The 25,964-nt window shown below is 38.5% G+C and overlaps 1 protein-coding gene across 4 annotated transcripts in view; it reads right to left on the bottom strand.

The window, feature by feature from the left end:
- The window catches only part of LOC6039401, a 114,604-nt gene that overhangs the window by 1,568 nt on the left and 87,072 nt on the right, over nucleotides 1-25,964 (bottom strand). For 2 of the 4 annotated variants that reach the window (XM_038259992.1, XM_038259993.1), the window contains exons 4-8: nucleotides 6,301-6,856; nucleotides 5,902-6,027; nucleotides 4,242-4,736; nucleotides 3,985-4,182; nucleotides 31-3,920 (exon numbers count right to left, since the gene is read on the bottom strand). In XM_038259992.1, the coding sequence (XP_038115920.1) occupies nucleotides 31-3,920; nucleotides 3,985-4,182; nucleotides 4,242-4,736; nucleotides 5,902-6,027; nucleotides 6,301-6,806 (5,215 nt within the window). In that variant the 5' untranslated portion in view covers nucleotides 6,807-6,856. Of the gene's footprint in view, nucleotides 1-30; nucleotides 3,921-3,984; nucleotides 4,183-4,241; nucleotides 4,737-5,901; nucleotides 6,028-6,300; nucleotides 6,857-11,922; nucleotides 11,938-25,964 lie in introns of those variants that run through there. The other 2 variants (XM_038259994.1, XM_038259995.1) reach the window with 2 other exon arrangements.

The following is a 25,964-nucleotide window of genomic DNA, read 5'->3' as shown; positions in this document are numbered from 1 at the left end:
TTCGTCCCAAACAGTTACTCAAACACTTACGGTATTGTTCGCATTCGATCTTCACCAGACCAGCTGAGCAGTTGCTTGCAAGTGCCATGTTTTCCAACAAATTCGAAGCGTTTGTGCTCATGTATCGGTAGACGGAATCCTCTCCATTTTCTCCTGAGATCGAGAATGACTTTGCTTCGGTAAAGCCCAATTTAGCGCACACCTCATCGGACAACTCCTTGGTCCAGCCGTCCCCGCATACCGGCTTCAGTTCCTGTGACTCAATTCGAACCTTTAGCGCTCCACTGTCCACGCTAAAGCATCCCCATTCGTCCGACAGATCCGGACACTGCGGCTGACCATCGCACACAAACTTGTCCGGCACGCATCCGCCCGCGTTGCACCGGAAGTTATCGACCGGACAGTCGCACAGTCGTTCATCCTCTCCACCGCTGCAGTCGGCGGTACCGTCACACCTCCACGCTTCCGGAATACACTTGCGCTGCCCAACGCAGAAGTACTCATCATTGGTGCACGTATCCGGACAGTTGCTCTCGTCGAACCCGTTCGCGCACTGCTCCAACCCGTCACACTTCCACAGTGCCGGCAGGCACGATCCTCCACCGCCACCCGGATTGCACGAGATCTCGTCAAAGTTACACTGCCATCGATCACACTCCACCTCGTCGCTTCCGTCGTTGCAGTGCGCAATCCCATCGCACACGTGGTGCCGAGCCAGACAGAACCCGTCCTTGCACTGGAAGTGTCCCGGACAGCCCAACCGCTCACAGTCCTGCTCATCGCTGTTGTCCGAGCAGTGCGACACCGAATCGCACCGTTCCGACTTTTGGATGCACGAGCTGCCGTCCTTGATCGACGTTCCGTTCACGCACTCAAACTGTCCTACGGCACACTTGGTAAACATTCCGCTGCCGACACTCGCAATCAACTCGCCAAAGTTCTGGGCTTCAGAATTTCTCGTCCGAATTAACGACGTTTCATTCGATCGCTCTGATCTAATCAAATGAAACGTCGTTTCGTCTAAAAAATGACCGGTCGTGGTTTCGAAGGTGGAATCCCGGGCGGCCGACGCAGTTTGAAACGTTGTTGGATCGGGCGGAGGTGATTCTTTCGTCACGTCAGATTTCTGCAGCGGAATTACCTTCAGATCGTTCTCGGAGATGTCGTTGTCTGAGTCCAGATCCTGGAAGTTTTTCAACAGGTCGTTCTTTCCTTCTTCGGTTGTGGTAGAAGTTGTCGTCGACGTCGACTCCGCTTCGGTAGTCGTCGAGGAAGAACTAGTTGACTCCGTTGTTGTGGATGTTGTGGTCATTGGTTCTCTTGTTTCAGTTGCGTTGGTAACTTCCTCCACTATCTTCGCATCAGCTCCCTCCGTCGTCGAAGATGTGCTCACCGCAGCATGCGGTGTCGTTTCTTCAACCTCCTTCTCACTCGTCACCTCAGCAACAATCTTTGCCTGTGCCTCAGTGGTTTCCTCTTTGGTATTTTCCGTCACCTCTTCAGCTTTTCCCGACGTCGACGCACGTTCTTCTTCCAGCTCCAGCTTTGCGGGAGCACCACTCGTCATCGCTACACGAACTGTAGTCGGCTCTTCCTCCACCGTAGTAGCTTCCAACTTGCCGACAACGTCTCCAGTGGACACGCTTTCAACTTCCTCTTTCGGTGAAGTCTTCTCCTCGTCCGCCTTCTGAGTGGTTGGCTTTTCTTCCACCTGCTCTGTGGTATTCACATCTTCAACGTCTTGCTTCGGCGAGCTGCTCAATTCCTCAACCTGCATTGTAGTTGGTTTGCGCTCCACCTGTTCAGTAGTTTCCTCTTCCAGCAGTTCCTGCCGCGCCAAGGTAGCATTCACTTTACCGAGCGTGGTTTCCTCCACGTCCCTCTCGGTGCTCGTGTTCATGACTTCCTCCGCCCCGTTAGTCGTCTGTTCGACAATATTTCTGGAACTCGCAGCTGTCAGCAGATCTTCCACCGAATCCGTGGTCGGAGCGTAGCGTATCGTCGTCGCAATGTAAACAGTCTTCGTAACCTCGGTACTTAGCTGCTTTTTGTAATCGTTGCGATCATTTTCTTTCGATAGCGGAAGCACCTCCAAGTAGTGCTGCTGGGAATCATTGTCGAAGCCCTCCGCTTGGCGGTCCAACCCTTCGTGCAGCAGATTCACCAGGCTGGCGTTGTTTTCGATTTCCGGCAGGAACGGCGACTGATCTACGTGGTTCAGGATTGATGGGACCGTGTCCGCTTCCTGTACCGCTTCGGTTACGGCGTACAGTGCACGGTTCTTCGCACTAGTCGTCTCAATGTTGGGCAGGAATGGAGACATGTCTTCTTCTTGCTCCTTGGGCTGCTCCATGGATTCGGTCGAGGTGGAGAAGCTTGTTGAGGAACGGTACTGCTCCAGGAGGATCGGACTAGAAGTGGCATAGACGGTATTATCGGTGGTTTCGGGTTCATTGTTCTCCAGCGATCGTCCGTCAAATACGTTACTAGATTCGGTGCTAGGAGATTTGGTCGTTCTTGCCGCGATCAGATACGTTCCGAGCGTAGGCTGAGGAGTGTCATCGGAGATTGTTTCGGTTACCGGGGCCGGTGTATCCGACACGGATTTGAGCGAAGTTGTTGAGATTGTATCCGTACTGGTGGAGTGTTTCTGTTCCGGATCAGGGATCATAAAGTCAGGCATGGTGTGATCCTCGACGACTTCCTTCGTGGACGACTGTTGCTGGGTGGCGTACTCAGTTGACGATTGAAGTTTACCGGAGTTGGATTCGGTCGAGGAAGGTTCACTAGACGGTTCCGGCTCACTTGCGGGTTCCGGTTCGCTGGTGGGTTCCGGCTCACTTGCAGGTTCAGGCTCACTGGCAGGTTCGCTCTCAGGTTCGCTAGATTTCACGGCCTTGATCTGCTCAACTTCGCTCTTTGGGTTCGAACTGGTAGATGACTGGTGGTCTGCGGTTGGTTCTGGCTCACTGCTAGGCTCAGGCTCGCTGCTTGGCTCAGGCTCACTAGTCGGTTCTGGTTCACTGCTGGGTTCCGGAGTGGAGTCAGCGAATCTAAGCTTTTCCGATTGGTTTGACGATGACTTTTCCGGTTCGTTGGAATGTTCAGTTGTACTGGACGCTGCCGGTTCGCTTGCCGGTTCGGGTTCACCGGTTGGTTCTGGTTCGCTCGAAGGTTCAGGTTCACTCGAAGGTTCCGGTTCGCTTGCCGGGGTTGGTGCATTGACTAGTTTGCCAGATGAACTTGACTCGGTAGTGGAGGTTGGTTCACTCTTGGGCTCTGGCTCACTAGCTGGTTCGGGTTCACTAGCCGGTTCTGGCTCACTAGCTGGTTCTGGCTCGCTTGCAGGTTCACTCGCCGGTTCCGGTTCACTCGTAGGCTCCGGTTCACTGGAAGGAGTTGGCTCGCTCACTATTTTCGCCGCTGCGTTCAACTCAGTGGTAGACGAAGGTTCACTTGCTGGCTCGAGTTCACTCTTCGGTTCAGGTTCACTGGCCGGCTCGGGTTCACTGTTGGGTTCAGGCTCGCTAGCTGGTTCGGGTTCACTAGTAGTTTCTGGTTCACTCGCGGGCTCAGGTTCACTTGCTGGTTCTGGCTCGCTCTTTGGTTCAGGTTCACTTGACGGCTCCGGTTCGCCCACTGGTTCGGGTTCACTTGCAGGTGTAGGCTCGCTAGCGGGTTCCGGTTCACTAGCAGGCTCCGGTTCACCAGCGGGTTCCGGTTCACCAGCCGGCTCGGGTTCACCCTTTGGTTCTGGCTCGGGCTCGCTGGCCGGTTCCGGTTCGGCGGTAGGTTCATGCTGCGAAGCCAGCACAGGAGTGTAGCAAGTTTTGCCATCGTCATTGTTCAGTCGCATTCCGGACGGGCACACGCACATAAAGTCACCAAGACGAGCGTTGAACTCGCAGGCAAATTCACAACTAAAAAGAGATTAGAGTTGATAGGTTAGTTACTCAGTACTTGTATGGAAACCAGTCTACGTACTTCATTTCCGATGGTCCCGAGTAGCACATATCCGGCAGTCTTGCGACACGGATCGTATTCACCGGAACGATGTAGGTGGCCAAATAGTTCTGGTTCTCCGACAGATAGTTCGTCAGTCGTTCCTTCATGCTGTCCATAGTCAGCGATTCGCTGGAGTTGTCCCAGCTAACACGGTAGTCGACAACCACGGAGCCGGGCCTAAACGGGAGAAAATTGTAAGGTTTTAAAGGTCATAAACGCAAGTTCATGGTACTAACTTCAAGCTCATGATCTTGACGTAGAACTTCTCGCGGGATCCCAGCACGTCAAGGCTTTCGCGGATTTCATCCTCCAGTTCGGCGGCCAGCACCTTGTACGCGGAGCTGTTCCGGTCCCGGTAGTCGTCCAAGAATTCCAGATTCGTCAAGGTGATCTGACCCTCGATCGTATTGGGCACGTAGACGATGTTCTCTTCGGTGGTAGGTGGCAGAGGTGGTACCGTTGAGCCCGGTGGTGACGAGGTTGAGGGATATTCCGTTGAGGTGGTTTTGTTCGCTTGCCGTGATCCAAACACTCCAGCCGTGGCCACCTGGTTGCCTTCGGCGAACCTTCGCGACTCCACTGGCGTCGGATCGTCGTTAAAGATCACTCCGGACGCGGCAAGGATGGCGATTATGATTACGGCGACGAGAACGGCCAGCCCGAGTAGCCAGCAAAGCCAGTTCTTCTTTTTCTTGTCCCGTTTGTCCTTGGTAACGTACAGCTTCTCGCCTCTACAAAGGGGGTTGGAAACGTGGTTAGAGGGTTGGAAGGATGTTTAAAGGACATTACAGAATGTTGTATGTACAAGTAGAACGACGATGAGCTGGACCTATTTACAACCATTCACTGCGCGCATGGGTATCACTGCTGACCAACGAATCTACGGGAAGTTAGTATGTTGGACGTACCCATCAGATGAAGTGTGTTACCTTGGGTCAAGAAGCGTTACATGAAGGGCGTTGACGGGCCCTTCTGGAAGCAGACTAGTGAATTCCGTGAAGCATTCCGTAAACTTATCGCGAAACAGTCTTCGAGAACATTTTGTCAGTCACGTGTCAAAGCGGGCGTCGGGTGTTAGAGAGTGAGCGTGTAATGTGTAACGGAGGTGGATTTACGCTGGCAGTGACGTTTGGTTGCGAGGTACACCCCAATATAAAGCTGGAGTTATTTGGCGCCTTTGGGGAGTGAATCAGTTGCATGTGTTGCTTTTGGTTTTGGTTTTTTACGGTCTACCCGGTAGAACTTATTTTGTTACATTAAAAATCGAAGCTGCTTGATTTTTTTTTTAAAATCAAATAAAATTTGGTTTGCTTTTTTCTAGATTCTAGAGCGAAGATTGCGTTACGAATGGTGCACGCCCGAAATGTCAAAATCGCGCAGTGTTACCAACATTAGCAAAATAAAGTTTTTGTAATGATTGTACCACTGAGTGATTTTGACATTTCGGGCGTGCACCTTTCGTAACGCCATCTTCGCTTAAAAATCTGGATACTACATAATAAATTTATAGATAAAACTTCATAATCATTTTTGATTTGGTTTTCTTTTTAATCTTGGATCTACCAAAACCAAAAGCACGGAACAATAACCTTGGTGACACATAAACAATATATATTAGTGCAGTAATGGTGATTTTCATAGTTTACCGTACAAGTGTTAAACACATGTCCATCAGAATACCGTTGAATGTTTTCGAATTCTTTCTCCTCTTGGGGTAAATATGGGTGGGTGGGGTGAGGGTAAATATTGTTATATTAGCATTTGCTGATTTCATTCTAACAACCTCCTAAACATTGATGGTGGTGGTGGTGGTTGAGGGTTAGCCAATTTTAGAACGTATGTGTGTCCTCTTTTTATTGTTTTTTTTTTTAGAGACAGATAGAGTTGCGGGGGTACCTCGTGATCTTGGTCCACTGTTTATAGTCCACGGTTCCTTGGGCCGGCTCATTGACCGAATGGCCGGCGAAGTCAACCCCATGGCCGTACGCGTGTTGGCGATGGCGCGGTTTTTGAAACGAAACGCTATTGGAGATTTGAGAAAGGTTGGTGGTGGTGTTGGTTTCAATTGGAGCACCAGCGGAGCAATTGGTGTTGTTGGTTGTTGTTGGTGGTGGTGGTGGTAGTAGTGGTAGTAGGTAATGGTAGGTGGTAGTATTTTTGTGACCCCCGGGGTGATTCGTGATGCGTGGTTGTGACACGTACAGATAAATTAGGGACGAAGTTGAATTAATTGGAACGTTGGCTTAAAGTCCTGAAAGAAACTTAAAATCCTTGAAAAAACTAAAAAATCGTTACCTCATAAACTTTCGATGCTCGTTAACCGGAACGAAGTACTCGTCGTAGGGGTCACCAATATCAACCTCGGTGTCCTTCTTGACCGGCAGTGCACTGGCTCCGTTCTTGTGCCCATTCGATGGTTTGGACATGTTCAGCAGCTCCAGATTGACTGCCTCCGCCAGCGGCTTCTCCGCAGCGACCTTGCCGTTCACCGATGTGGCCCCGAGGGACTTTTCCCCCGAGTGGCCGAACGAACTCAGCGGTCGCTTTTCCTTGTCCGACTCGAAGGCCGGATTGTCCAGCCCGTTCATGGTGGCGGAACCGTTGTGGTCCTTCAGCGAGGCGTACTCACTGTCGTCGCCCGGCACCGGAATCTCGACGTGCCGGGGCGACGGCGTAGGCACCGCCGTACTGTTGGTGCCCGAGTTGTGATCGTCCTCGCCGATCGAGAGCGAGATTTCGTTCTTGTACGCGTACCCGTCACCGGTCGAGTGGTCATTGCTGGACGACGTTGACTCGTCCATCGCTGGGGCGGCTGGGGCGTGTTTCAATGCGCGGACGCAACGCTTTGAATCTGCGGGTGGAGAACGAGAATGTTTTGTTAGAATAGTTGAATTCAAGGAAAGTGTCGAAAAAAATGCAAAAAAATGTCGTGTAAACAAAATGAAAATAGAATATAAAAATCAACAAAACGAATAAAAGTTATTGAATTTTGTAATGAAGTCTCCCAAATAATTATTGATATATTATTTGAGCAACTCTCTACGAAATCGGCCAATTTCAACCATTTCTATTTTTTGTATTTTTTGATTTGGCTCAAACTTTGTAGGGGCCTTCCCTATGACCAAATAAGCTATTTTATGTCATTGGTTCACCCTTACAAGTCTTCATACAATTTTGGCTGCTGTCCATACAAAAATGGTACGTAAATATTCAAACAGCTGTAACTTTTAAGTGCATTTTCTGATCAATTTGGTGTCTTCGGCAAAGTTGTAGATATTCTTGAGGACTATTGAGGAAAAAACATTGAAAATGGTGGGTTGTTTTTATGAGATTTAGAAAACTAAAATTTTCGTGTTTCTTTTTCTTAAAGCGGTTCTATCTCAGCAACCCGAGGTTCAATGTCTCTTAGACAATTTTATAGCAAATTTTCTGAACTTTCAAAAAACAATTTTAGAAATGGTCACTCATGGACACTAATTTTTAAAATCGAAAAACTGCAAATATTTCGTTAAAATTAAACTTTCGGTGGCTATATCTTGAAAACGGAGCAATTTATCAAAAAATATGTTAAGTATTTTTCGATTGCAAATTCAATTTTGCATTAAAAAATAATGTCAAACTTTTGTTTGCATGAAACTTTCATTTTTTTTCCAAAAATCACTATTTTTTTCAAAAATTTATAACTCGGCGGCAGATTTTTTGACCATGTTTCTCTATGGCTCAAAAGTTGCGGATTTTTGTCCCCTAAAACATATCAAAAAATCTCGAGAATCAAAAAATACATATTTTGAGAAATTGAGTTTTAGTGAAAAAAAGTTGATTAAAAAATCTGCAATTTTTTTCCGTGTACCTATTTTTTTCTCAATAGTCGTCAACAATACCTACAACTTTGCCGAAGACACCGAATTGATCAGAAAATTCACTCAAAAGTTACAGCTGTTTGAATATTTGCATACCATTTTTGTATGGACAGCAGTGATGTCAACCATCGCGACGCTCTTTTTTGGTTCGCGGCACATTTTTTGTTTGTAGTGATTTTCAGTTACGGAATTTGACAAAGTTGTATATGAAGAACTTGTAGAACACATTAAATCGTATAACTTTGCTGAACATAGTATTGATTTTTGATAAATACAAAAAAAGTTACAACCAAAAATGTGTTAGGCAAACGAAAGCATCGCGAACCATTGGTCCTGAGGTCTGGAATCTTTTTGTAACTTTTTGCGTATGAATTTTACAGCTATGCAATGTTCTGAAGAAATGTTGCTGTTGGTGAGTTCTACAAGTGCTTCAAACATCATTTTGTCGAATTCCGTAACTGAAAAGCACTACAAACGAAAAATGTGCCGCGAACCAAAAATGAGCGTCGCGATGGTTGACATCACTGATGGACAGCAGCCAAAATTATATGGAGACTTGTAGGGGTGAACCAATGACACAAAATAGCTTATTTGGTCAGGGAGGGCCCCCACAAAGTTTGAGCCAAATCAAAAAATACAAACAAAATCCATTTCCGGTTTTGGTAGAGAATTGCTCATTTAAATTTTTAACTTAAAAAATTTACATTTCAATGTTTTTTCCGCAATTTGCCCCCTTTTAAAGTATGGAATTCATAGATTAAATTTATATCAAAAATTTATGCACTTTCAAAAATGTGTGTGAAGTACAAAGGGGTGACCTTGATAGGATTTTAATTCAATTTTCAAATATTATTGAACCGGTAAGGCATTTATATTTTTGAAACATGTACGGGGGGTGGGGCCATTGTCCATCAAAGTATTTTCAAAAAAGTTTTTTTTTAATTGTTTTCGTTAAAAATCGTTACTTCAACAACCGTGGTGACTTTAAAAGTCGATGTATTTCTTACTAAATCTGCCTGAAAGTGTGTAAATTGAAATGATTAAACAAATTAATGAATGTTTCATCTGCAAAAAATCGAGATTTAATGTTTGTTTAACTAAGTTTGCCAACTTTTAACAAAATGTGAGTAAAATTGAGGTAAAGTAGGTTAAAAGATCCAAATTTGAACAAAATTCATAAGAAATTGTTTTTTCATAAGAATATTATATTTTGTTGCCACCAAATCCAATTTTGCTATATGAATCAAACATTTTCGAAGTTTACTATAAAAGTTGTTCTTTCGAAAATGTCTATTAATTGATGGATTTTTTGAATTCTGTATTAAAATTAGTAAAACCTGATAACTAAGAACTAATAAATCTGTTCTTAATGTAAATTTGTCCAAAGAAACCGATAATGCAGTTCGTTTTCCCGTTGAAACAAATTTTCATAGAGAAAAATATGAAACTTTGAGAGTGTTGAAATAATCCTTTCTTTCAATGTTTTCTAATTAGCGTTAACTATCTTTTAAAAAATTCCAAAATATTTTGAAACTTACTTCTTAACCCAAGTAGCACTCATAACTTGTCGATTGTTGAATAATAGTCATTTAGACACTTAGAGCACTTCTCTACCAAGTTCATTTTGTGTCCAAACCATTCCACCTAATGGGCAGCGAATGACCGAAAGGTTAAAGCTGCCGGAAATAAAGTAATTAACAACAACAACATTCCACCTAAGAACAGCTAAAATAAGTTTATGTGTTACAAGTTTGTAGTGTCGCATTTTCAGTACAATAATTTTCTATGTTAATATGTTAGGCTGAAATTAGTGAGAAACATAATGGCTAACACAGTCACCCCGGTTTGTAAAATAACAATTTTCAAAGAAAATTTAAGGTAAATTTTTGAAAAAAGATCATAAGAAAAGTCTTACCGGTTGAATAAGGTTTAAAAAAATTAAAATCTTTGATGGCAAATCCAATATGACATATTAAACGAGTTATTAATTATAGTAAGATTTCAGCATATGCATACAAAAAATTCTTTAAAAAATAACTTCACATTGTGCCAATTGTTCCATTCCTCTAGTCGGCCTAAAAGATGCATTTATGTGTCTCTATAAAAAAAAATTACAAACAATTTTTATAAATACTCGGATTATTGTATTTATGGTATCTATGTTGGAGGATAGTCATATTCCATACCTCCACTGCTTTGGTTGAAAGCATATTTTAACAAACTAATAATGATTTATTCGAAAAACTCTATAGTCTCCTAAATTTGTGAGGATGCACTTCATACTCGATTATCCAAGTTCCTCGTTCAAATTTCACTGGAGATAATCGAATCATGAAAAAATTATTGTTTCGTTGTCTTATTTTCGGTCGAGTTTTTTTAATAGGTCCAAATTTTCACTTTTTCCTTTTGGGGTTTTTTAATACCCCTGACTCAAGGCAGTTTTAAAAACTCCCAAAAAGCACAAACTGGAAGTTTTTAATTTTATGATGTACTAGGAAAATCAACCAATCGAATTTGAATAACTTTTAATCTCTGAACTTAAATTTGATGTTTAGAATTAAAAAAAAATATATTATATTCATTTTTTGGTTTCACAAAGTAGGGGAAATATACCCATTCTAATCACTCTAAGCATTTCGACCCATTCTCATCACTTTTGCAGTTTCCGCTAATAAATCAACATTTTTAGTTACATAAACAATGGAGAGTTGCTTGCTCACTTTTATTTGAGCTATTTGTTACTTTGGAACAGTCAAAAACACTTTATGAAAACTGTAATTCATAATCAAAGTGCTGATAGGCCGATAATAGAAATAGGCTGAAAAAGGGTATAGTTCCCCTATCTAAACAAATTCAGTTTTTCCTTCCTAGTTTTTTGCCCATACAAAATTAAACCATTTTAGATGGATCGTTGACGCCCTCAGACAGTCTTTGTGTCATCCCATATAAAATTGCACTCTATCAAATTTGCTACCAAACATTATCCAGATTTTACTGAAATTTGGCATGATGTTAAGCCAACAAAGGATTAACAATTAAACTGGAAGATTTTCTAAAAGTGACAGTTATTTGTTGGAACATTGTACGCTTGAGCAAACTGCCCATGTTCTGAGTATTTTTTTTTTTCAAAAACATTTATTTCAGTAATTTTAGAAAAGTTTAGATGCAGTTCAATTACTGTCCCAACTAAATAAAATGTATAAAACAATGGAAATTAGCGTGAAGACTTCCATCATTGTCATGATTTTTCGTTCAAAGATATAAATTTTGCGTTGCTTTCAATATTTTGACAAAATTCCTTCAACAAGTTGTTTAGAATAGTGCCCTACACATGCTGATTCCTTTTGGTAACGATTATGCCATTCTTGTAAAGTTATGGAAATCGTCATTAATTCGTTAAATTGAATTTAATACAGAATATTTTATAGTGATGATCAATTTTCTTCGAAAATGAATAACGGCTTCACCTTTACGAATTTCTGAAAAAAATGAATGTGCTGGTTGTTACCTTCTTGAAGCCACTGAAGGAATTTTTGATCTAAAGCAATTGTGTTTCAAAATTTAATTTTGTGGTACAATCATTGACATCCTAGTTGGCAATCATTGATTAATGACGATTTCCATAACTTTACAAGGAATGAGATAATCGTTACCAAAAGGAATCAGCATGTGTAGGGCACTATTCTAAACAACTTGTTGAAGGAATTTTGTCAAAATATTGAAAGCAACGCAAAATTTATATCTTTGAACGAAAAATCAGGACAATGATGGAAGTCTTCATGTTAAAGAACTCCTAAAAAATCTGAATGACAAATCCAAGATAATTTAAAATATAAACAGTGCAAAACATAAAATATGTCTCAACAGAAAAAGTAAAAGAAACATGTTGCCATTGCTGTTTCTTAAATTACCCAATTCCAGTGGGGGCAACTGCTCGTTTAAAGGATGAACGCGATGGAATTTGCACACTAACATCATTTGATTCGAATCAAATGATGATCAGGTATTTTCGTAATCAAACCTTCATTCACATAATCCAATTGGCGGTGAGTAATACCTTTTTCTTCTATTCTGGTGTAATTTTCTATAAGCTTCTTCCCACAACTTCACCACAAAACATCCCGCATCCGGTATCAACACAACACATGCAGATGCAACTCTCTGGTACGCACGATGACGTCATAGATTCCCTCGCGCAGGTCTGCTCCAAATACCAACGCACACCGCGGTGCCCTTCCCTCACCCTAATCACTCTTCACCAGGCTTCATTCAGGCTTCAACTCCACAATCCACTCCACCACTTTGCACTATGACTAATGGTATTCAACACGGACGACAACGATCAACAAGAGAGGAGAGTTAGCGCGAGCGCGCCCAAGAAACCGCCACGACCGACCGACGAGTTCCAGCAACTCCTTCACGGACGAACTCCAAACACGATCTGGCAGAACCGAAGCAGCGGTGCAGGCGGTTCGGCTCCAGAAAGCGCGCACACACACACACACACAGCTCAACGCAACGCAGGAACGCCGGGGAAAGACTTGCGAAAAAGGTAAAGCCAGGCTCCTTCGGGTCGTCGCGACGGACTCGGTGGTATGAGAAGGTATGGTAACGACGACGAATAGCATAAAGAGCAAGGCCCGCGTCGCGAGCAGTGAAGGTGCAAGGAATGGCGAGTAAAGAATGGAGGAGGAAAAAAAATGGGAAGGAATAAGTCAGCTAGGAGGGTTTCAAGTCAGTTGAAGAAGTTGAATTGGTTCGATATGTATTCAGTTGTCAGAACTAGAGTTGAGCTCAATTTTGCAAAACGTGATAATAGATAGACTAAACATAAAATACTGCTCAGTTACGGTATTTTAACTCAACAATAGGTGTGAATAAAAATGAAAACGTCATCCTCTTTGGAATTTGGCACCATGGTTTGATTTGATTCAATAAATTCGTATGACAATAATTAGAATGATGACTTCTCCAAACATCCCAAAACTTTTTGTCTAGAACGGCGTGAAAAGCACGTCAATTTATTTTTGAACTGAATTTTTTGTTTGAAAATTTTGGATATTTGTCCCTATTTTTGGCCTAGTACCTATTTTGGGTCTACCAAACTTAATTCAATGAAATTGAGCATTTCTCCAAATCTGGCAGACACCTGCCACATGAGGATGATACGTGCAGTCATTATCTTCATGTTGGTGGGCAAGAATAATTCACTTTTTCCTCCAAAATTAGAAATAAGCAATAAAAATAGCACTCTTCACTTTTTTCTTGGCAAATCGCAAGTTACAGTCTTTCTGGCATATTACCGGCTTGTTGTTTCGCTACGCGACAAATGTAACTATGTTTTAAACTCATAAAGAATGATATAAATCATGTACAATCAAATTAAAAGTGCACTCGGCTTAGTAGACCCAAAATAGGGACAAATACCCTATTTATGTTTAAGGTTGGCACAAATCTCTTTCTCTACACTATTCAAAAATCAGATTTTAATATTTTTCAATCATTTAACCCTTTCAGCATGAACAGTTTTCATAATGGCACTATGAATTTGTTTAACGCATGGTTTTTAGAGTGCAGGACTACCCAAACAACGGCTATTTAATCCGGCACGTGACGGCTTCTAAAAACTGTTCATGACTGATTCTATAAGCTGTTCGTGAAATGTTGAATTTTGAATAAGTTTTATGTCTTAATTTAAAAATAAGCTTGAGATGACATTTTCAAATGTATTCTTTAGATCTTTTATATAAAATGATTTTTGCTCCAATTTTTTTTATTTTAAATTAATAGTTTTCAGAATCAATTATTTAGTTGAAAAAATGACACCAGAAAACAAAATTTCAATTTCGAAAAATATGAAATATGCAGTGGCTAAAGTGTACAGAAAAAAAAACTAAATTTTATTTATTTTTATTTGATTTTAAGGCAAAATAACCTTGCTTGGAAATAAATATTTATGTTTCAGAATATTATATTGAAAAAAATGATAATTAACCCCTTCCCGCCCAGAGCAAAATCGAGATTTTTTACGTTTTTCTACATTACTCGTGACTGCATGAAATTTTAGATTAGATGAAATTTTTATGGTTATAAGTTAACATTCTATATAAACTAATGCAGGTTGAACCAGGTTGAAAAAATGCATGGTTGAAGAGAAATTTAATTTTGAAGCCAAAAATTAGTGGTGCTCTGGAGTAACCATGGGCATTAGAGGGTTAAATTCTTCGTTTTAAAAATGATATAAATATTTTTCAGATTAGAAATATTAAATAATGAGGGTTTAAAACTATGTTTTTTTCATAAACTTGTATTTTTAAAGGAATTCGAAAAACAATCTTTTGAAAAATGTTCAATACATGTTGAAGTTTTAGTTTATTTGACATTGTCTAAAAATATTTTGTAAAATATAGGAACTAAGCACAGTATCGAAAACAGCGTTATTCGTTAAAATAGTCTGTGATTCAAACTAAGTTTCAATTAAAAATATTCTTGCAATCATGCTCCATTAAAATATTTAATTTGTATATTTCTTTGTGTGAGTAGCTAAAACTGTTAGAATATTTGAAACGACCAAAGAAGTGTTGATGGTTTTTCCAAAGTTATTTATAACAGATTATTTTATTACTATCGACAAAAACCATTATAATACAAGTGTATAGACCATTTAAAATATTAAATAAATCAAATAAACAAATTCTTGTAAGTCTTCTTCTCTTCAACAAACATTTAAGGATATTTAGTGGTGTTTATCAATTAAAAATAAAATCAATATCTGTGTTCAATGATTTTTTAATGAACGGAAAATCAAAAACAAATTATTGAAAATCTTTAAAAAAAAACAAAAACAACCAGATTAAATTTTTTTTAAATCCTCCTAATGCAATTCCCAATTTTTGAGAACAACAAACCTACATTTTGCCCCTCAAACCTACATCACCGTAATGTCGAACAAGTACTCCTGTCTCCACCAGCAACAATCGTTAACAACAACAATAACTTTGCCGGCATCAACCACCCCCACAACTCCTTCCCCAAGGGACCAGCAAAACTCCGTCACACAAATACCAACCGCACGAAATGCGAATGGTGCAGCACCGTGCAGCACAAAACTCATACATTTGCAAAGCCCAAACTGGTTCTTTGCGTGATCCCTTTCGCGAGTTTTTATTTTCAATTTATTTCGCTTACGGTTTACGATTCTTGTTCGAGTGTGATTTGTCCGTTGTTGAATGTTTTGAAAGTTATGTTAGTTGTTGATTTTTGTACAAATGTTTCAGATAAATTCAGTTGTAAATTTCTTTTTCGTTTTTATATGCTAAAATTATCGAATAAGTAACCACATTTCAAATCAAATGTGATGAAAAGAATCCAAAGAATACAAAAACAGAACTTCTTGCCAAACACATGTGTGTAGCGAAAAAACAACATAAAAAACCCGAAACTGATGCGAACCACAAAACCGCCTCAAAACGAACCTTATTTTTCCTGGTTTGGCGTTCTGGGGGCCCTTGGCGTTCGCCACCACCGCCTGTTTGGCCCTGAGCAACAAGTCTTTTGAGACACTTCAAATTGCTGCTGCTGTTGTTGTTGTTCTGGGGGAGATTGTGGGAACGATTCTTTCCCACTGGAGTGAAAAGTAAAAAGAAAATGCGATGAGGGTTGAGGGGAGGAGGGAGCAAAGGGGGCATAGGAAACCATAACAACATAGTATAAGGTGGAGGCACACACACACACACAGACAGAAATAAAACATACACAAAAAAATAAAGAAAACAAGGGTTCAGCTGGATACTGGATCGCTTTTCGGTTTCTGTTGGGACAGGTTCTTCAAAGGCCAACCACCGAACAGGCGAAACGGGCGCGAATATCGTCAGCGACTTCAACCCACGGGAGCGATGGAAGAGAGGAACCTACTGCTGAAAGTGGAATCGGTTTGGTGTGTTCGTGTTTGGAGGTAAGTTTTGCTAGGTGACGCGATGGGGGAAATTGGTAGAACCTGACTGAAGAGAAAAGAAGTTTTGCAATTTTAATTTTCATGCCGTGTGGTTTGTTGTTTTTTCAATGCCTTTAGAAGTTCTTTCTTTGTTTGAAGAAATGTTATTGTTGTTGAGCAAGAAGGTATTATGCAACGTGATTGTTGATTTAATTTCATTAGTGTAAAGATGTAATAAAAATCAAGTCAGTTTCAAAAAATCCACATCTATACGGGTGTTTTTGAATACCACTGAATCAAAAAGCAAAAAACAAAAATTTGTTTTGGCCATTTTAAACAAATTGTTATTAAAAAGGAATTAAAAAATGCTTAACCCTCTACTGCTCAAATTTGTTTTCGAATCTTTTTATTTTTCACGAGTTCAGAAGGTCATTTTGAGCAACTTTTGTTTTTTTTTTGTTTTTCTTTTTGCCTTCCTCACTGAGGTAAGGCTATAATCCTGCTCTAAAATTGAACTTTTTATTTAAAGCTCGAAAACCCACCTTGATGTATACATATCGACTCAGAATCGAAAACTGAACAAATGTCTGTGTGTATGTGTGTGGGAATGTGTGTGTGTATGTGTGTGGGAATGTGTGTGTGTATGTGTGTGGGTATGTGTGTGTGTATGTGTGTGTGTATGTGACCAATAATGTCACTCAGTTTTCTCAACACTGGCTGAACCGATTTTGACCAAACCAGTCGCATTCGACTTGGTTTAGGGTCCCATACGGTGCTATTGAATTGTTTGAAGTTTTGATAAGTAGTTCAAAAGTTATGTATAAAAATGTGTTTTCGCATATTTTCGGAAGATGAATAAATGGCAGTAAACTGAACCAAACATCATTATGATATACATCGTTATTTAGGTAATTGAAAGACCTTTCCAACGAGTCTACAACATTAAAGATCTGGCAACCCTGTCTCGAGTTATAACCACTTAAGTGATATTTATGTACTTTTTTGTAGCCGGATCTCATTTAAATGTATGTAAACAATGTCCGGATCCATCATCCAACCCATCGTTGGTTAGGTAATCAAAAGACCTTTCCAACGAGTCAAAAACATTAAAGATCTGGCAACCCTGTCTCGAGTTATAACCACTTAAGTGATATTTATGTACTTTTCTGTAGCCGGATCTCACTTAAATGTATGTAAACAATGTCCGGATCCATCATCCGACCCATCGTTGGTTAGATAATCAAAAGACCTTTCCAACGAGTCTTAAACATTGAAGATATGGCAACCCTGTCTCGAGTTCTGACCACTTTAGTGATATTTATGTACTTTTTTGTAGCCGGATCTCACTTAAATGTATGTAAACAATGTCCGGATCCATCATCCGACCCATCGTTGGTTAGGTTATCGGAAGACCTTTCCAACGAGTCTAAAACATTGATGATCTGGCAACCCTGTCTCGAGTTCTGACCACTTAAGTGATATTTATGTATTTTTTTGTAGCCGGATCTCATTTAAATGTATGTAAACAATGTCCAGATCCATCATCCAACCCATCGTTGGTTAGGTAATCGAAAGACCTTTCCAACGAGTCCAAAACATTGAAGATCTGGCAACCCTGTCTCGAGTTATAACCACTTTAGTGATATTTATGTACTTTTTTGAAGCCGGATCTCACTTTAATGTATGTAAACGATGTTCGGATCCATCACCAACCCATCGTTGATTAGGTAATCGAAAGATCTTTCCAACGAGTCCAAAACATTAAAGATCTGGCAACCCTGTCTCGAGTTATAACCACTTAAGTGATATTTATGTACTTTTTTGAAGCCGGATCTCACTTTAATGTATGTAAACGATGTCCGAATCCATCATCCAACCCATCGTTGGTTAGGTAATCGAAAGATCTTTCCAACGAGTCAAAAACATTAAAGATCTGGCAACCCTGTCTCGAGTTATAACCACTTAAGTGATATTTATGTACTTTTTTGTAGCCGGTTCTCACTTAAATATATGTAAACAAAGTCCGGATCCATCATCCGACCCATCGTTGGTTAGGTAATCGAAGCACCTTTCCAACGAGTCTAAAACATTGATGATCTGGCAACCCTGTCTCGAGTTCTGACCACTTAAGTGATATTTATGTACTTTTTTTGAAGCCGGATCTCACTTAAATGTATGTAAACGATGTCCGGATCCATCATCCAACCCATTGTTGGTAAGGTAATCGAAAGACCTATCCAATGAGCCTAAAACACTGATGATCTGGCAACCCTGTCTCCAGTTCTGACCACTTAAGTGATATTAATGTACTTTTTTTGTAGCCGGATCTCACTTAAATGTATGTAAAAAATGTCCGGATCCATCATCCGACCCATCGTTGGTTAGGAAATCGAAAGACCTTACCAACGAGTCCAAAACATTGACGATCTGGCAACCCTGTATCAAGCTATGATCACTTATGATGCCACTTATGAGCCCTTGAGTGATATGTGTGTTTTTTTGGACCAAATTTGTGTCCACACCCATCATATCACATATCACCCATTGTTGGAAAAGAGTGAGGAAGGCACCAACCACATAGGTGGATTAAGTTAGTTTTTTTTGTATATTTATTTGCGTTTATTTTGTTTATTTTATGTTTTTTTTTTTTTTTTTGATAGTATCTACAAACTTTTTTTTACTTAAAATAAAGGAAATGTTGATAAAAAACACAGCCAAAGTTGACCCCTAGAAAAATTACATTTTTGAAAACATTGGAAAAGTCACATAAAACAATTCAAACTTCCAAACTTTAAATTTCCTAAAATGTTAAGAGTTCTTCTTTCCAATGCTTTTAACGATCAAAAATTGGTTAAAAAAATGATTTTTGGCGATTTTTCAGATCGAAGCCCTTCTAGAGGCGGGGTTGGGTGGTAGAGGGTTAAGACATGAATAGAAATAACGATCTGCCAAATGATTGATAACTATTTAGGCCAATGCAAATTTTCATCGTTCAATATTTCAATTTCCATTAATTAGTTGTTAATTAAATTGTAAACTATTTACAAAACATTGTATTACCATTGTTTATGCAATTTCAATACAATAAAGGCTTTTCATATTTTTCAAAATAATGTTCAAAATATTGTTCAAAATACTATTCAAATATTGTTCAAAATATTATTCAAAATATTGTTCATGATATTGTTCAAAATATTATTCAAAATATTGTTCAACATAATGTTCAAAATATTGTTCGAAATATTTTTCAAAATATTGCTCAAAATATTTTTCAAAACATTGTTCAAAATATTGTTCAAAATATTGTTCAAAATATTGTTCAAAATATTGTTCAAAATATTGTTCAAAATATTGTTCAATATATTGTTCAAAATATTGTTCAAAATATTGTTCAAAGTATTGTTCAAAATATTGTTCAAAATATTGTTCAAAATATTGTTCAAAATATTGTTCAAAATATTGTTCAAAATATTGTTCAAAATATTGTTTAAAAAATTGTTCAAAATATTTTTCTAAATATAGAAAAAAAATATTGTTCTAAATATAGTTCAGAATATTGTTCAAAACATTGTTCTAATATTGTTCAAAATATTGTTCAAAATAATATTCAAAATATTGTTCAAAATATTGTTCAAAATATTGTTCAAAATATTGTTCAAAATATTGTTCAAAATATTGTTCAAAATATTGTTCAAAATATTGTCCAAAATATTGTTCAAAATATTGTTCAAAATATTGTTCAAAATATTGTTCAAAATATTGTTCAAAATATTGTTCAAAATATTGTTCAAAATATTGTTCAAAATATTGTTTCAAATATTGTTCAAAATATTGTTCAAACTATTGTTCAAAATATTTTTCAAAAGATTGTTTAAAATAAAGTTTAAAATCTTGTTCAAAATACTGTTTACAACATTATTTAAAATGTTGTTCAAAATGTTGTTCGAAAAATTGTTCAAAATATTGTTAAAAATATTGTTCTAAATTTTGTTCAAAACATTATTCAAAACAATGTTTTGTATGTTGTTAAAATTATTGCTTAAAATATTGTTTCAAAAATTGTTTAAAATATTGTTCAAAATATTGTTCCAAATATTGTTCAAAATATTGTTCAAACTATTATTCAGAATATTTTTCAAAAGATTGTTCAAAATAAAGTTTAAAATTTTGTTTAAAAATTTAAAAATACTCCTCAAAACATTATTTAAAAAGTTTTTCAAAATTTTGTTCGAAAAATTGTTCAAAATATTGTTCCAAAACTTGTTCAAAATATTGTTAAATATATTGTTCTAAATATAGCACAAAATATTATTAAAAATATTGTTCTAAATATAATTCAGAATATTGTTCAAAACATAGTTCTAAATATTGTTCAAAATAATGTTCAAAGTAAATATTATTCAAAATATTGTTCAAAATAATGTTTGATATATTGTTCAAAATATTGTTTAAAATATTGTTTAAAATATTGATTAAAATATTGTTTAAAATATTGTTTAAAATATTGATTAAAATATTGTTTAAAATGTTGTTTAAAATAATGTTTAAAATATTGTTCAAAATATTGTTCAGAATATTGTTCAAAATATTGTTCAAAATATGGTTCAAAATATGGTTCAAAATATGGTTCAAAATATGTTACAAAATATTGTTCAAAATAATTTTTAAAATAATGTTCAAAAAATTGTTCAAAATATTGTTAAAATATTGTTCAAAATATTCTTCAAAATATTTTTGAAAACATTATTCAAAATAATGTTCAAAATATTGTTCCAAATTTGTTCAAAATAGGTACTGATAAAAAATATTTGAAAAAATAGTTACAAATAATTTAAAATATAGTTTGTTTTTGTTATTTTTTTGTTCTTGAATTTTTGTGTTAGTATTCGTTGATCGTTTTTTATATTGTTCTAGTCACATTTCAATTTTTTCACATTTTTTTGATGAAAAATTATACCAATACATTTTAAATGGCACATAACGCGTTTACAATAGATGATAAAGTTGTAAGTATATTCAAGAGTAAAACCAGTTTTTTTTTCAAAAAAAAATCCTTGAGCGTGTACATATTCTGTTGAAACTTTGAATTTATCACAGTATTGATGTATTGAAACACAATTGCAAGTAATGCATTTTACAGTTCATTTTTCCATAAAATGTTTAATCCGTTTGGTTGAAATGGTCATACACTTCAAATAATATTTGAAACGGTTTAATCTTGGGTCTATTACATTTAATAACTTTAGATCTTCTTCCAATGCGATGCTTGAAATCAAAAAAAGAGTGAAGAGTCTTATAATCTTTACAAAAATACTAATCAGAGATTGAAATTTAGACGAGATTTTTTCTGTAAACATGCTTATACCTATATTTTCACAAATTCTGTGCTTGTCACATTACTGAAAAAATGAGTATAATTTTAGTCCAATTCGAGTTTTGTGTCCGTAATTGCTTATTGAGTTCAAACGTCGAATGATCTATTTCCATCATGATCCTCTGTGAATCAAGCCGCTTTCGCACCGCAGTTTAATGACTGCCAATTTCGGTCTCATAAACCATGCGAGTGTTCTCAAACGCCATTCCTTGAAAGCTTCCACACATCCATTCAAACGATCAGCCCGCCCGGAGTCCCACAGAACCAGTTTCGTGTTCTGGAAACCTAAATCATCCGCCGCCGTCGTCGAAGGCGAAAACTTTTGGCTTCTTTGTTTGCCAGTTTATCTTCCCATCGAGAATCCGCGCGGCAAGGTCCATGGAAACGTCACGTTTCCATGTTTATTGCTGGCAAACAATTTTGCGCGCGCTCTCGCAAGCGTTAAATCCGCCTTGTTCCGCCAAATATTTGCTCTTTTACTTCGGCTTTTGTTTGAGCTATTTTCGATCGCGGGGCTGTCATCTTCCGCGGCCTTATCTGATGACACTCTGACCGTCTCGCGCTGAAGAATGCTGCCTTGTGTGCCATAAATCACCGGAAGGCATTCCACATTCCGTGCTGGGTTATTCCTCACATATTGCTGATTGATACGAAACCAAGGCTACGCGCAACTGTTGTCCTAGTCACCGTCGTCGGTGCCGTAATCAGTTAGGTAATTGTCGAAATTAAGAGAAATAAGCGTTTAACAAAAAAAAGTGCCTTTTTATCTCATTAAGAGCCGGTTTCCAACCGGTTCGAAACCGCAGAGGTATTGTACTCTCCGTTGACCAGCTGTGCCACGCCAGACTCGAGAGGGAAAGATCTCTCGCGGCGACAACCCCCGCGAGTGTGACTGAGTTTCTGCTATTTTGCCCCGCGTGCAGCTTCCTGGTCTAATTTTGCCACTACTGACCGCATTCCTTTGAACTGCGCGTGCACCATGTGATGTGGTGGGTGTGACCAGCCGCTGAACTGTTGGCGTGTGTTGGTCGTGTTTGCGGTGAGCAAGAGTTTAGTTTGCTAGACTATGGACTGTAAAATCGATTTGTTTATCGTTTCCAGAAGCTGATCGTTATTTTGGATTTCAATTTTTATATTCAAAATTTAGTTGGTACAGATGGCACTTAGAAATTAAATTAACAATAACTTAGTTTTTGCGGACCCACAACCAAAACAGGGCAACACTACGCCGAGAGAATAACGGCCTCGGGACGAGAGAATAGTGGTACCATTTACGGACACAGCTCGAGACGGGTGAGAGAATGATTCTCTCGAGGTTCATTTGCAAAAAAAGTTCATCCGTCAAAACAAAAAACCAAACATGTCGACTGCGGGGGAATCAAACCAGACCTTTGACAGCTTGGTGAACAAGGAGTAGTCAGATGTCGATGTATGACACCTGTTGGAGATTTATTGTTTCAATTAACCAATGAACTCATTTGTTGTGGTGGTGTAAGTTGGTAGCATGATTCTCTCGATTTTGGCGCTGAGCCCTCAATAAATTTTGAGGGAGCGATTCTCTCGACTCGGAATTTTGGGTGCAGATTTAAAAGTTTGCCAGGAATTATCTACATTCAAAATTTTGACCATTTTGGTATAAACCGGAAGCCACGTGTGCCTTCAAACTCATTAATTTCTTATCACAGACTAATATCATCCACCAAACATCAGGATGTTATGGTTTACGACCACGGCTACGTCGAGACTGTCATCCACTTATAAAGCGTGTGAAGTCAAAATCGAACCAAGATCGAACCAAGTTTTTGGCGCGTGGCTTTTGAAAATGTCGTATGCGCATCGGACATGAACTACTTAAATCCAAAAACTTTTTTAATTTTGTTTTCTTTTTTACTTTTAATCTCAAGGGACAACTAGGGGAACAGCATTTAATTCCGTCAAGCACATGATGTTGGCATACGTTGACAGCTAGTTTTAAGTATTTCCGACTGAAGTTTAATAAGTATTCTTAAAGCGCAATTCATTTTAAACCAACGGTCAGGAAAAATCAAACAAATTAAAGCTATTCAGTTTTTTTTAGCAAAGTTGGGTGTTGTGTTGTATTGTATTACTTGAATCGTCAAGTAGAACTATTTTTTATTGATGTAATAATGGAAAAATATACGTAATAATTATAATTATCTTGCAAATATAACCAAAAGATAGTAAAAACTAACAAAAAAAATAGTTTTGGAACAACATTTATAAATTTATTTCATACGACCTTTTCAAAAACCACACGTAAACAATATTGACAGCGCTTCTGGCGGAGACTTCAGGAGACTGCATGCGTGTTAGATCCCTGTTCACGACAAGCTCGTTACAGTGCCGTTGTTTGTACCAATAATTGACTACTGTTTTGGGTCAGTGTCTTGCGAACCTTCGTGGTGAACGGACACTAGAGCTGCGGTATTTTTTACTACCTAAGCTCAGAGTTATTTCAAAACAAAATTCACAGTCTTTTTAAAGACTACCTGAGTTAATTTCCCAAATTCTAAACAGTCTTTTCGAGACTAACCCCACCTGAAATTTTGTTGTATTTTACAAACGAAGCCATCTTTTTAAGAGAACTTTGCTTGCAAAATGCGTCAAAACAAAGGTAAACGCAAATCTTCTGAAGATTTGGTCGTTACGTCGGTGAAGCGTTTGAACGCTAAACCGGCTAACGGAAACAGAAAAAGAAAACAGCCTCTTCTGAGGTCTGATTCTGATTCTGAATGTGAGGTCAATCCTCCAATTCCATTGACAAACAGTTTCGGTGTTTTATCCGAAACTGATGACAAGGAACCTTCTCCTCGTACTGAGCCTTCTGCCGTCGAGAAACGAGTAAAGGCCCCGCCAATTGTAGTGACTTCCGTCTCCGATTTGGCCAGCTTTCGAACGCAACTGAAGAATTGCAAGGAAACTTGCAATTTGAAAGTTTCGTTCCAGCTTGGTCGAAGAGGAGAATGTCGCTTGTTGAAGGAATCTTTACAAGATCACCAAACTTTTGTTGGTTATTTGAAAAACCACAAACACAATTTCTACACGTATGAGACCAAGAATGCTCGTCCATTCAAGGCGGTCCTGAAAGGTCTCTCCAACGACTTGTCGGTGGACGAGATCAAAAACGAACTTAAGATTTGGCTTTGCCCCATCCCAAGTAATACCAATGAAGAAAAATCAAACGGGAATATTTCTCGCTTTGGTTTGACTTCACAATTTTATCTGATTCATTTCAACAGAAATGAAATCAACAATTTGAAACTTTTGGACAAAGTACAGTTTTTGTTCCATGTACAGGTAAAGTGGGAGCATTTTAAGAAACATGACGGTAATGGCCAGAATCTGACCCAGTGCCGGCGTTGCCAGGCATTCGGTCACGGTACTGATCATTGCGCCATGGTTCCAAAATGCATGGTTTGCGGGGATTCTTCTCACGATAAGGACAATTGTCCCGTGAAAGAAGTCACCCAATTTAAATGTGCAAATTGTGGTGGAAATCACAAATCAAATTTCTGGGATTGCCCCATCAGAAAAAAGGTTTTGGATTCTCGTGCTAAGCATCAGCCGAAATCCAAACCGAAATTTTCTCAAAGTCAGGTTGTACCTGCATCTTTAAATCAAACGTTCGTGCTGTCTCACTCGAACAATGCTGGAAATACCCCTACCGTGGAAAAGTTAGGTAACAGCAATGGCATTTCTTATGCTAACGTCGTTTCGGGTTCGGATTCATCCACGAATTTTAAATCCTCTACCAATCTTTCTGAAATTGGGCAGGTACCTCAAATTTCATTTGAAAATTATTCTGCTGGCAACGCTTTGGGATCTTCTGATCTCGGCGATGTTACGTTTGAAAAAATGACTTTTTTGCAAAACTCACTGTTTGGTTTGATTCAAACAATGAGTTATGCTACATCCATGATGGAAGCAATCCAGATTGGATTAAAATTTGCGAATGATGTTGTTCTTACCCTGAAGTTTAATCATGGATCTAAGTAATTCCATCAATATTATGAATTTTAATGCTCGCTCTTTAAAAGCGAAAGAAAATGATTTTTTCAACTTTTTACGAGTTCATAACGTGCATGTTGCTTTTATAACCGAAACATTTTTAAAAACTGGCACTTATTTGAAAAGTGATCCAGATTATAAAGTTATAACTAATAACCGAATGAATCGAAATGGCGGTGGAGTTGCAATAGTTATCCACCGTAGTATGACTTATAGCACGTTACGTGACTTTAAGTTAAAAGTTATTGAAAGTTTGGGCATTGAACTTGAAACTTCTTTTGGGAAAATTATGATTGCAGCTGCATATTTGCCATTCCAATGCACTGGGGAAAATAAAAATTATTTCAAAGGGGATTTGAATAAACTTACTCGGCATAGATCTCGATTTTTGATCATCGGTGATTTTAATGCCAAACACCAATCTTGGAATCAGGCCTGCAAAATGTTTCCAACCCAGCGTTCACATGAAGCAAACCAAAATGTCAGTTCACTGCTAGCATGTGACTGTAAGCCTACTGTGTCCGTTCAACCACTACCGCGTGACTCGTGCCGGTCGGCTGCTGGAGAATGAGAGACGTGAAAAAATGAGCTACACTCACTCAATTCGTGTCGTATGACTGACTCGTAAAATCCTCTCTATACACGATTTTGACTATTTTTAAACAATTGAATGGTTCTAGACTGTGCAAAACACTTAAAACAACTATAACTTATATTCAAAATTACATTTCCACGCATAAATACCAACTTTTTGTGTAAAAAC

Source organism: Culex quinquefasciatus, chromosome 3 (assembly GCF_015732765.1).
Source record: "Culex quinquefasciatus strain JHB chromosome 3, VPISU_Cqui_1.0_pri_paternal, whole genome shotgun sequence".
NCBI lineage: Eukaryota > Metazoa > Arthropoda > Insecta > Diptera > Culicidae > Culex > Culex quinquefasciatus.
Note: the sequence above shows the minus strand (reverse complement) of the source record. Positions and strands in the feature narration are given on the sequence as shown.